Consider the following 12,689-nt stretch of genomic DNA (forward strand, 5'->3'; position numbering starts at 1 on the left):
TCAGTTAGCTGCACTTGATTCATTATTTTTTAATATTTTCTTATTAAGTATACATTAATATTTAAACCGAAAATATCACGTTAATGCAAATAATTGTTGAACACATTTTTTAACTTTCTAGTACTAAAATTCTTCCATGTTTTTAAATAGTCAACAAATGATATTAAAAATGGTTAGACTAATCAGAAAATTTTATTTTTTCAATAAATTAAGATTATATTTTCAAAATAAAAATACAAAGTGGTACCAAATATTTTAATGAAAACAATTATTTATAATGTTAAAAATTAATATATTTGTATCTGCATATTTAATATCTCTCTTTTACTGTGATTTACTTAGTCTTTAAATCTCATTTCATCCGAATTTAAAATTAAATTAAAATAATTAAAAATTAAATTAAAGGTAATTTTTGAAATCGAATTGAATAAAAATAAAAATTCAATTGATTAAACTGATTTTTGAGTTTTTATATATGACAAATATACAATTACACAAACACATTTATAATCTATATTCTCAAAATTAAAACATAATTACTGAATTATATAAATATATAATATTTATAACATAATAAATTTTAATATCAAAACTGAAAAAAAAGAAACAAGAAGAGTCACTTAATTTTGACAGCAAAATTTGACTTTGAGAAGAGTGTAACGAGCGAGAGCATACCGCGACAACAATGACACCAATATGGGTTGAACTAGTAAAGAGATGAGACAACAGATCTTCTTTAACGGCAATCCACAGAGGACTGGAGCGTGACCACCGACAATGAACCAACAAAGCAACTTAATTTCGGAGATAGTCTAGGGGTGAGCATTCGATCTGTTCGGTTTAAAATCGAACCGATCTGAATAAATTAAAAATCGAAATTTTAGTGTTTATAAAAATCGAATCGATTTTGGTCAGAAACCGAACCGAACCGGTCTGATTCAGTTCGATTCGGTTCGATTTGATCGGTTTGATCGGTTTCGATTTTTAATAATTTTTTTATTTTTTACACTTTATTTTTAATATTTTAAAATTTAATTAAAATATTTTAATTTTAATATGATTTAATTTCTCTATATTATTAAAAAAATATATTATTATCACTAATCGGTTCGGTTCGGTTTTTTCGGTTTTTTCTGATCAAAATCGAACTAAACCGAAAAAATCGAAATTTCTGAAATTAAAAATTGAATCGAATCGAATCGAAATATATAAAAACCGAATCAAAATTTTAAATGGGTTCAGTTCGATTAATTTTTTCAATTTGAACCGAATACTGCTCACTCCTAGATAAATCTATGACGGCTTGGAAATAGAAATGTGATGAGAGAAGATGATTGAGATTTGAAAGGAGGAGAGGACAGAGGAGAGAATCGCGTAAGCTAGCGGTGACGAATTGACGAGTGAGAACGAAGATATGGTTGAGTGCAATGCTGGTTGTTTTATTAGGTAAATAATATAATTTTAATTCTAATTTAATTCGATTCAGTTAAATCAAAATTTTTATTAGATCTTAATATAATTAAATATGTTAATTATTAGTGGTGGTGAGATTCATGTGAATACCAATTAATTTAGCGGATTCATGTTTTTAGTACTAGATCTTTCTTTAGGACTTTGAAAATCTGTTATACCTTTTATTTTATTCTTTACTATGTGAATATATGGTCTTGCCCATTGTTAATGGAATTTTTGATGGATCTTTATCTAAAAAGGTGAGTTTTCTAAAGCAGTGCTATTACTCTTCCTGTTTCTCAACCACAGTTCAATCCGAGTTAAATTTTTAGATTTCAAGAATTTGAGCTTTATGTTGGATTTCTTTTTGTTTTTCTGACGCTACTAGCTTTGTTGGATTTCTTTTTTCTGACTCTACTAGCTTTTCTTAGTACTAATGTATATCTAAACAGTAATTTTTAAATTTTTAAAAGTTATATATTTAATTTTTACAATTTAAAAAAAAGGAAGATTTATAATTTAATCTCTGAATATTGTCATTATTAACAAGTCAGTCTCTGTATTTTTAAAAATCTATTAAAACGTCCTTATTTTTTCTTTTCGTCAATGAAATAGTCATTCTATCTATTTTTTCCGTTAAAAATATAGTAAAAAGACCAAATTACTCCTTTTTTTTTCTCCTCCTCCTCCTCCTCCTTTTTCTTCTTCAATTCTTCCTGCTTCTGCTTCATCTTCTTCTTCTTCTTCTACCGCTTTTGCTTCTTCTGCTTCTTCTTCTTCTTCTTCTTCTTCTTCTTCTTCTTCTTCTTCTCCTTCTCCTTCTTCTTTTTCTTTTTTTTTTTCTTCATTCATCATCACTATCTTCTTCTTCTTTTTTGAGGAGGAGGGGGAGGATGAGGGACTATTTCGTTGACAGAAAAAAACGATAAGAACGTTTTAATAGATGTGAAAAAAGATATGGATTATTTCGTTGATAAAAAGAAATGATAATGATGTTTTAATATATATGAGAAAAGATAAGAATATTTTAATATATTTCTAAAAATATAGGAAGGGAAGATTTCGTTGATAGAAAGAGACTATTTCGCGACGAAAAAAAATGATAAGAACGTTTTAATAGATATGAGAAAAGATAGGGATTATTTCATTGACGGAAAAAAATGATAAAAACGTTTTAATAGATATAGAAAAAAATAAAAACGTTTTAATAGATTTTTGAAAATGTAGAGACTGATTTATTAATAATAGTAATATCTAAGGACTAAATAAGGAGTTTTATTTGAGGATAAAATTGAATTTTAAAATTTTTTTCTCTCTTCATGTATCTAATTTTAACAAAAAATAAAACAGAAAGACTATTTCGTTGATGAAAAGAAAAAATAAGTATATTTTGATAGATTTTTAAAATTACATAAACTTATTTGTTACTAATGATAATATTCAAAAATTAAATTATAAACTTCCTTTAAAAATTAATAAATTAAATTTGATCATATAAACTGCGGTTCAACTTTATTTATTTATTTATAATTTAGTTTATATAATTAAATATATATAAAAAATAATTTTTAAATAAATAACAATCAATAATAATTTAATAATTACTAATCGATTTTTAAGACTTATATATAAATTTTTTATGTTCATTTAAAAATATAAATGATTAATCAGAACGGGCATGATTGCGAAAATGAAGAAACAACAAACGTGGGGGCAGCGTCCAAAAACTTAGCCAGCAGTGAAATATCTTTACTTTGATTAAAAAAAAAAAAAAAACGAATTAAGCAATTACAAAAATGGATTAAACGATTAAAAAAAGAACCAGAAAATAAAATAATTAAGCAAAATTCGCGAGTGGGCCGCTGTCTCAGCTAATCTCGGGCTTTTGAGCTAATATCTGAATCACTCGCTCTCTCTTCTTCACTTCTGTTCACATTCTCTACTCTCCATCTTCTCTCTCTGTATTTTTGTGTATTTATATTTGCAGATACAAGCGGAGATAAGATCGGATAAAGGTCACAGGGAGTCTGCTTCGGTCTTCTCTCCACTCTCAGTCTCAGATCTTTCAGTTTTCTTGCTCCAAGTTTGTTTTCTTCCTCTTTTCTTCTATTTTCTGTGATCTCTAGTTTATTTTTCTTCTCAGCTTTTCATTTTTTCTTGATGATTACTTCAATTGCCAAGCAGTTGTAAGTTCTGATGAATATTCCCCTTTCAATCTCTTTCATATTTTTTTGATTTTTTTGGTACTTTTGATGTTTGCTTCTTTTCTCTCCCTTTTTCTTTTTCTGATTAAAAGTTTGATCATCCTTTTTTAAAGGCTGTTTCCCTTCTTTTTGCTTTACTTTTTAAAGAAGTTTTGATTTGGTGATTAAATTGTTCTCCCAGAACAGCAAACAAACTGAGTGATCTTCTTTTTAATGATCTCTTCTGCTTAGGCTCTCACAGACACACCACAAGCACACGAGTGTATAATTCACCATTTCACTGTTTTTGCTTTGGTTACAGGTGAGAGATGGCGCAGATATTGTTGCACGGGACTTTACATGCAACGATCTATGAGGTGGATAAGCTTCATAGCGGGGGTGGGCCCAACTTCCTCCGCCAGGTATCTTTATAAGTTTATATTTCTCTATTTCTCTTAATATTTTTCCCCTTCTTGGATCTGATTTCACTTGATCCATTTTGATAATGATTCTAATTCTTTTTTTTCCCCTTTAATACTTTTTTTATATAAAAAAAAATGAAACTTCAGCTTATAAATTGAGTAATGGGAATAGTTTAGTCAAGTTCATCTGCAGTGATCTCCACTGATATATATGCTGTGGGCATAGATGTTTTCTTTCTAACATTGATAATAGGAGTTAGGAGTAATAGTGTGTCTTTTATTTCAGAAAAGCCATTGCTTTTTCGCTGGGTGATGATCTTGTTAGATTTTTTCTTTTTAACCAAGATATCCGTAGGCAGTTATTCATTTGGAAGCAAATAAATCAACTATGGGTTAATGTAGTCGGTGTAGATAATATCTCAACAATTAATGAATTTAGTTTTCCATTTAGATTGATTTATGGGAGTTGTTTCGTGGATTTTCTATGAAGCACTTTGTTAGTGTTCTGATCGTAATGAATTGTTAATTGTGATTTTCTTCTAGAGCAAATGTTTTCTGTTTTGAGATGGAAAATTTATATTCTGTGTTATCACATGCCTGATGCGGTTTGAGATTTTTAGGTAATCATGGAACATGTAAAGTTTAATGTCAAGAGTGGCTTTGTTTAAATTTTTTGGATAAAGGGTATATTTCTTTCTGAAAATTAAAAACATAAGGGAATGGATTTTGGAGGTGTCCCTCAGAAAGTAATCTTCTTATGAGAGTAGAGAGCTTTTTGCTCTAATTTTGGATGCAGATAATTTTGAAATGTTATGCTTATAATCACAACATTCACTTTAATTTTCTCCCCGCAATTTCCACCTTTATAGCAATCCTGAAGGCTTCTTTCTCACCAAATTTTGTTTTTGTTTGGGACTTTCACTGGAGTGATGGAAAAGATCTTTCTGGTCTCTATCAAATTACTGGGTATGTGCACTTTCATACGCCTTTGCTAATGTGCTCTTCTCTTGCGACATGTTTAGAGTAGGTTCTCTCAAGGACGCATATCAAGAAAAACAGTAGGAGAAGGATTTTGCTCAACTAGGCATTCAAAGCTGTATTATTTGTTCCTAGTGATAGATATTGCTTTGCAACTCTCTTGTCTAATATGCAGTTCTTTGATGTTATCATAATTTCATCTTTATATATATATAATTTTTCCCCTCCAATTATCTGATTGAAGAATCTTTATTCTAGCTCATTGGAAACATCGAGGAGAAAGTTGGTTTTGGCAAAGGGATCAGTAAACTCTATGCAACTATTGACCTAGAAAAGGCTAGAGTTGGGAGGACCAGAATTCTTGAAAATGAACAAACAAACCCCAGGTGGTACGAGTCTTTTCACATATACTGTGCACATCTGGCTTCAAATGTCATATTCACAATCAAGGATGATAATCCCATTGGTGCAACCTTAATTGGAAGAGCATATGTACCAGTTGAAGAGCTCCTAGATGGGGAAGAGATAGATAGATGGGTTGAGATTTTGGACACAGACAAGAACCCTGTACGTGGTGGTCCTAAGATCCATGTGAAGCTGCAATACTTTGATGTTAGCAAGGATCCCAACTGGGGCCGGGGTATCAGGAGTCCAAAATATCCTGGGGTACCGTATACATTCTACTCACAGAGACAAGGATGTAAGGTTTCTCTATACCAGGATGCTCATGTTCCAGATAAATTTGTTCCTAAAATTCCTCTTGCTGGAGGAAAATACTATGAGCCCCACAGATGTTGGGAAGATGTATTTGATGCGATTACGAATGCGAAACACTTTATCTATATCACTGGCTGGTCTGTTTATACTGAAATTAGCTTGGTAAGGGATTCAAGAAGGCCAAAGCCAGGAGGAGACATCACTCTTGGTGAGCTGCTTAAGAAGAAGGCAAGCGAAGGTGTTAGGGTTCTTATGCTTGTTTGGGATGACAGAACCTCTGTTGGTTTATTGAAGAAGGATGGACTGATGGCCACTCATGATGAAGAAACTGAACATTACTTCCAAAATACTGATGTAAATTGTGTCTTATGTCCCCGAAATCCTGATGATGGTGGAAGCATAATTCAGGATCTACAAATTTCTACCATGTTCACGCATCACCAGAAAATTGTGGTGGTGGACAGTGCATTACCAAATGGAGATACCCAGAGGAGGAGAATTGTTAGTTTTGTGGGGGGTATTGACCTATGTGATGGGAGATATGATTCCCCATTTCATTCTCTTTTCAGGACATTGGATACAGCACACCATGATGATTTCCATCAGCCCAACTTTGCTGGTGCTTCAATTGAAAAAGGTGGTCCCAGAGAACCTTGGCATGATATCCATTCCAAACTTGAAGGACCTATTGCTTGGGATGTCTTGTTCAATTTTGAGCAGAGATGGAGAAAGCAAGGAGGTAAAGATCTGCTTGTTCAGCTGAGAGAACTGGAAGATATCATCATCCCCCCATCTCCAGTTGTATACCCTGATGATTATGAGACATGGAATGTCCAGTTGTTTAGATCCATTGATGGTGGGGCTGCATTTGGTTTCCCGGAGACTCCTGAAGAAGCTGCCAGAGCTGGGCTTGTCAGTGGGAAGGATAACATCATTGACAGGAGCATTCAAGATGCATATATCCATGCCATCCGAAGGGCAAAGGATTTCATTTATATTGAAAATCAATATTTCCTTGGAAGTTCATTTGGTTGGGCTCCTGATGGTATTAAGCCTGAAGATATTAATGCATTACATGTAATCCCAAAGGAACTTTCACTTAAGATAGTTAGCAAGATTGAGGCTGGGGAGAGGTTCACTGTGTACGTTGTGGTCCCAATGTGGCCAGAGGGTATCCCAGAAAGTGGATCAGTTCAGGCAATACTAGATTGGCAGAAGAGGACAATGGAAATGATGTATAAAGATGTTATTCAGGCTCTTCAAGCGAAGGGCATCGAGGAGGATCCTCGGAACTACTTGACATTTTTCTGCCTTGGGAACCGCGAAGTGAAGAAGAGCGGTGAATATGAACCTTCAGAAAGACCAGAGGCTGATTCAGATTATATGAGAGCTCAGGAGGCTCGGCGCTTCATGATTTATGTTCATGCCAAGATGATGATTGGTAAGTGTCTATGTCAACTTTATGCTGGGCAATTTTTCTCCTTTCTTTCTCCCACCAGCAGCCCTTTCTTATTTTCTGGTTCTTTCTGGTTCTTTCTGGTCCAATTAATCTTTTGGGGGAGTTTATTTTTAATTTCTTTTTTATAGCTCTTTGAAGTGCATTCAATGGCTTATTTTTTTCTTGTCAGCACTAGAAATACATCATTTAATCTGTTTTGCGTATATTAATTCTGCTCAATGTGTTAAAGTTAAGTCTCCTATTGATTACCATCACGGCTTGCTTCTTTGCCTTATTCCAATAGTACTGCCGTTACAGAATTATTTTCATTGTCACCAACAGTACCATCACTATTCCAAGATCATCAACATTGTGGCTATCATTTGCTACTACCACATGTATCACTCCAGAACCATCATGATGTGTATTTACCTCAATAACTATCTCTCTTAAGTGCTATTAGATGTACGACCAGAATTACCAGCACAATCATCTATTATCATTACCACTATCACGATTGATAACTACAATCTCAACTGTCACTATTTTAACCACCACAATCAACTCCAACACCACCAAAATCAGTCCAACTGCCACCGCCTATAATATTGCTACTCTGACTATTACTTTACTATTAATTCTTTAAATAATACAATTAAATTCAAGACATTTTTGAAATTTACATTTTAGTACTTATCTGGTTATATTTTTCATCTCTTAATTTCTTCTGTACTAAAATTGTTTAGCTCTTAAGATTTCTGTGCATAATTTTCAATTTTATTGAAACACTGAAATTGAAGAACTTTTAGAAATGAAATTAAACCACATTTGTATTTTCAATTTTAATTGGTTAACAATGTAAACTTTAATTTCATTCATATATGAATATTTATGTTTTGTTTCATCTTGTATTGGGACAATTTGATAATTTATTAATAATATAGTTAATTTGTGTTTAATTGTTATGACTTTTGTGAGTTTAGGTGTTCAATAGGTTGTAATTTTAGTTTGGGTTTTTAATGGGCTAATATGAAATAGTACAGGGGTGTCAATATATATTTTGCCTATTTTGTTTCTATCTTGTATTGTGACACTTGCATTCTTTGATATTGTGACCTCATGAATTTAACCCATGGATTTTGCAGTTGATGATGAATACATAATAATTGGGTCTGCTAATATCAACCAAAGATCAATGGATGGTGCAAGGGACTCGGAAATAGCCATGGGAGCTTATCAACCGTATCAGTTGTCAACCAGACAGCCTGCACGAGGTCAAGTTCATGGCTTCCGTATGGCTTTATGGTATGAACACCTTGGGATGCTTGATGATACCTTCCTATTTCCAGAAAGTGAGGAGTGTGTAAGGAAGGTGAACCAGATTGCAGACAAATATTGGGATCTATATTCAAGTGAGACACTTGAACATGACTTACCTGGGCATTTGCTCCGCTATCCTGTTGGGATTGCTAGTGAAGGAGATGTGACAGAGCTTCCTGGAACGGAATTCTTCCCAGACACAAAGGCGCGAATTCTAGGTGCCAGATCTGATTACCTCCCTCCTATCCTTACAACATAATGGTAACTCTGTGCACTTCTCAAACAATAGCCAGCTTCATCATCTGGTCAATGGTACTAGTTATAGAAAAGAATAAATCTTGTTTTTACGATGCTGCCTGATCTGTTTTGCTGCCTGCCATGACGTTCATATCATGTTTTCTGTGGATGTGTTAATGCTGTGGTGTGATGAGTTGTTGACTAATTTGAACTTCAAGCCTTTGTATTTTTATATTTTTTAAAAAATGTTGTATGGTTATGTCTCCATGGAGCTTAACTGTGTTGATTGTTCATTACTGTTAGCCATGGAGCTAAACTGTGTTGTTGTTAATTACTATTAGTATGGGGTAGAGTTTGTACAATTTCCTCTGGAACATCTTTTTTAATAAGCATAAGGAAATTTGTTAGTTACTTTTCTCTATGGTTTTCACTTGAAGCGGCTCCCGTGTCCTGTTGGCTGTGAATCACACCATATTTTCTGCAAGGAGTAGTAAAATGAGGTTTCATTAATGGATGAACCTTAAGGGCAATTCTTTCTACAAGTGTCCAGTTTCCTGCCTAAGGAAAGTGCCTTTAACTGTGCCATCTCTTCAGGCATTCCAGGAAAGAGCCCTGTTAAAGGAAAAATAAACAAAAAAAAAATTCTGTAAAAGATGTCTGAAATTGGTTTTCAATCTCCCTTCCGATTAAGTTCCACTCCCTCCTAGAAAAGGGTGAGACTATGAAAACCACAAGTTTATATGAAAATAAATATAATAATTTTGAAATTAAATATTTAAATCTGATTTATTAAAATTGAGTTTATATTACCTGAAAAGGGTAAGACTATTATTTGACGGATAATTTCCCTTTTTTTATTTAAAAAATAAAAAAAAATGTTTTTTTTTCAACAAAATAAAAAAATGGTTTGAACATCTAATGGTTCACAGAGAGGGAGAACCAAAATTTTTTTTTTCAACCAAAATTTCGAGACGAAACTTGGCGAGCGTGAATGATGAGTATGTTTCCCTAACTTGTATAGTATCTTATTTGACTGCCCACTTGATTTACAGAAATGATTGATTGCACACGTGTTTGCCATATAAAACTATTATGCTTCCACACGTACGAGTATATCGATGGAATGATTAAATTTTTATCCTGGCGCTCAGAGTGCCAACTTCTCAGTATATTATTAATAAAAAAAAATAGAATTAATGATGAAATTTTTTTTTCTTATATGCCAATTAAATTTTAATTTTATGTCAATTAAATTTTAATTTTTTAAAATTATTTTAATTATATCTTATCATTATTTAAACAGTTAACAATTAATAAAATTATTATATCAGTTGATACCTATCATGTCAATTTAAAGTAAAATTAATAATAATTTAAAATTTTAAAATAAAATTACAATAAAATTAAAAATTTTAAATTTTTTAATACTTAGAGAATAGAGACTCGAATTTATAATTTCACATAAATTATTTTGGACATTTAATTAAGATAAATTAGACAATTAAATTCTAATTTAATTCATATATTATTATTTTTTTTTAAATTGACTCTAAATGTTAATATATGCTTGAAAGTTAATTTAGACAAAATATTTTAAAAAAAAATTATTTTATTATTTTTTATATTTTTAAATTATATTATATTAAATATTATTTTAAATTATTTTTTAATATTTTATAATTAATATATTTAATAAATTTTTTTAAATAATAATTAAATAGTAAATATATTTAATAAGTTTAAGAAAAATTGATCGATAATAATTTTATTTATAATAAAATTAAAATAAATTATTATTATAAAATTATTAATAAAAAATAAATAATAATTTGAAATATATTTAAAAGAATAACTTAATAATTTTATAAGTTTCAACTATACAATTAAGGATATAAACATTTGATCCGGCAACAAATAAAAGTATCGGACTATCGGGAATATATATAACTTAACCAACCCAACACAATTCCCTGCGCTGTTGATCTAGATTCTTCAAGCTGATTTGAAAGGGAGGCATGTCTTCTACTCTAAGCTTAAACTCCCAATCTGTTGTCGTAGCTACTGCATGGTGGTTTCTAGCAATGTCCTTTTTCTTGCTTTTTCTAAGCATAAAATCTTCCCTCATGATTCTTACTCTTTCCTTCTAAATCTTCCTTCTTGTTTATGTTCAAGTTGTTTCTTTTCTCTCTTTTATTTCCTGGTTTATTTCTATTTGGCAGAGATTTATTTTGCTCTTGCAGAGGGGAAAAGAAGGGACAACAAGAAGAAGAAAGAGGGGGGAGAAATAGAAGAATGATAATAACAGAGTAGATAAGAAAGGTATTAGAAGAAGGAGAAGAAGTTGAAGAGGGGGAGGGAGAAAAAATAGAGGAAGAGGAATGCGACACACTTGATCTATATCACTGGCTGGTCTGTTTATACTAAAATTAGCTTGTTAAGGGATTCAAGGAGGCCAAAGCCAGGAGGAGAGATCACTCTTGGTGAGCTGAAAGAAGGCAAGTCAAGGTGTTAGGGTTCTTATGCTTGTTTGGAATGACAGAACGTCGGTTGGTTTATTGGAGAATGAGGGAAAGATGGCCACTCATGATGAAGAAACTGAACGTTACTTCCAAACTACGGATGTACATTGTGTCTTACGTCCCCGAAATCCTAAGATGCAGGAAGCATAGTTCAGGATACAGAAATTTCTACCATGTTCACGCATCACCAGAAAATTGTGGCGGTGGACAGTGCATTACCAAATGGACATACCCAGAGGAGGAGAATTGTTAGTTTTGTGGGGGGTATTCACCTATGAGATGGGAGATATGACTCCCCATTTCATTCTCTTTTCAGGACATTGGACACAGCACACCATGATGATTTCCATCAGCCCTATTTTGCTGGTGCTTCAATTGAAAAGGTTGGTCCAAGAGAACCTTGGCATGATATCCATTCCAAACTTGAAGGACCTATTGCTTGGGATGTCTTGTTTAATTTTGAGCAGAGATGGAGAAAGCAAGGAGGTAAAGATCTGCTTGTTCAGCTGAGACAACTGGAAAATATAATCATCCCTCCATCTCCAGTTATGTACCCTGATGACTATGAGACATGGAACGTCCAGTTGTTTAGATCCATTGATGGTGGGGCTGCATTTGGTTTCCCTGCGATTCCTGAAGATGCTGCCACAGCTGGGCCTGTAAGTGGGAAGGATAATATCATTGACAGAAGCATTCAAGATGCTAATATCCATGCCATTCGAAGGGCAAAGAATTTTATATATATTGAAAACCAATATTTCCTTGGAAGTTCATTTGGATGGGCTCCTGATGGCATTAAGCCTGAAGATATTAATGCATTGCATGTAATACCAAAGGAACTTTCACTTAAGATAGTTAGCAAGATTGAGGCTTGGGAGAGGTTCACTGTGTATATTGTGGTCCCAGTGTGGCCAGAGGGTATCCCAGAGACTGGATCAGTTCAGGCAATATTAGAGTGGCAGTAGAGGACAATGGAAATGATGTATAAAGATGTTGTTCAGGCTCTAAAAGCGAAGGGTATTGAGGAGGATCCTCTAAACTACCTGATATTTTTCGGCCTTGGAACCATATCAACCATGGGAGCTTATCAACCATATCACTTATCAACTAGACAGCCAGCACGAGGTTAGGTCATGGCTTCGGTATGGCGTTATGGTATGAACACCTTGGGATGCTTGATGATGCCTTTGTATTTCCAGAAAGTGAGGAGTGTGCAAGGAAGGTGAACCAGATTGCAGACAAATATTGGGATCTATATTCAAGCGAGACAGTTGAACATGACTTACCTGGTCATTTGCTCCTTTATCCTGTTGGGATTGCTAATGAAGTATGTGTGACAAAGCTTCCTGGAAAAGAATTCTTCCCCGACACCAAGGCACGAGTTCTAGGTGCCAAATCTGATTACCTCCACTACAAGATTTTG

At 33.0% G+C, this 12,689-nt stretch overlaps 1 protein-coding gene and 1 pseudogene across 2 annotated transcripts; both read left to right on the forward strand.

The window, feature by feature from the left end:
- The first annotated feature begins 3,280 nt into the window (after positions 1–3,280).
- On the forward strand, positions 3,281–9,118 carry LOC110627183 (phospholipase D alpha 1). Of its 2 annotated transcripts, none has more exons than XM_021773453.2 (4): positions 3,281–3,535; positions 3,958–4,057; positions 5,294–7,193; positions 8,336–9,118. In XM_021773453.2, the coding sequence occupies exons 2-4, from the start codon at positions 3,965–3,967 to the stop codon at positions 8,767–8,769; spliced, it is 2,427 nt and encodes an 808-aa protein (XP_021629145.1). In that variant the 5' UTR covers positions 3,281–3,535; positions 3,958–3,964; the 3' UTR covers positions 8,770–9,118. The 2 variants fall into 2 exon arrangements, with proteins under 2 accessions (XP_021629145.1, XP_021629146.1); XM_021773454.2 differs by lacking the exon at positions 3,281–3,535 and adding an exon at positions 3,586–3,638.
- On the forward strand, positions 8,769–12,396 carry LOC110625556 (annotated as a pseudogene).
- Positions 12,397–12,689: the final 293 nt, after the last annotated feature.

The sequence above is a fragment of the Manihot esculenta genome, chromosome 11 (genome assembly GCF_001659605.2).
Source record: "Manihot esculenta cultivar AM560-2 chromosome 11, M.esculenta_v8, whole genome shotgun sequence".
Lineage (NCBI taxonomy): Eukaryota > Viridiplantae > Streptophyta > Magnoliopsida > Malpighiales > Euphorbiaceae > Manihot > Manihot esculenta.

What these genes read in the sequence shown, in the direction of transcription:
- LOC110627183 (XM_021773453.2), top strand. Translation starts at nt 3,965, where the DNA reads ATGGCGCAGATATTGTTGCACGGGACTTTACATGCAACGATCTATGAG. An exon ending in GGCCCAACTTCCTCCGCCAG is followed by an intron (nt 4,058 to 5,293) that starts GTATCTTTATAA and finishes TCTTTATTCTAG; the next exon opens with CTCATTGGAAACATCGAGGA. An exon ending in TCATGCCAAGATGATGATTG is followed by an intron (nt 7,194 to 8,335) that starts GTAAGTGTCTAT and finishes TGGATTTTGCAG; the next exon opens with TTGATGATGAATACATAATA.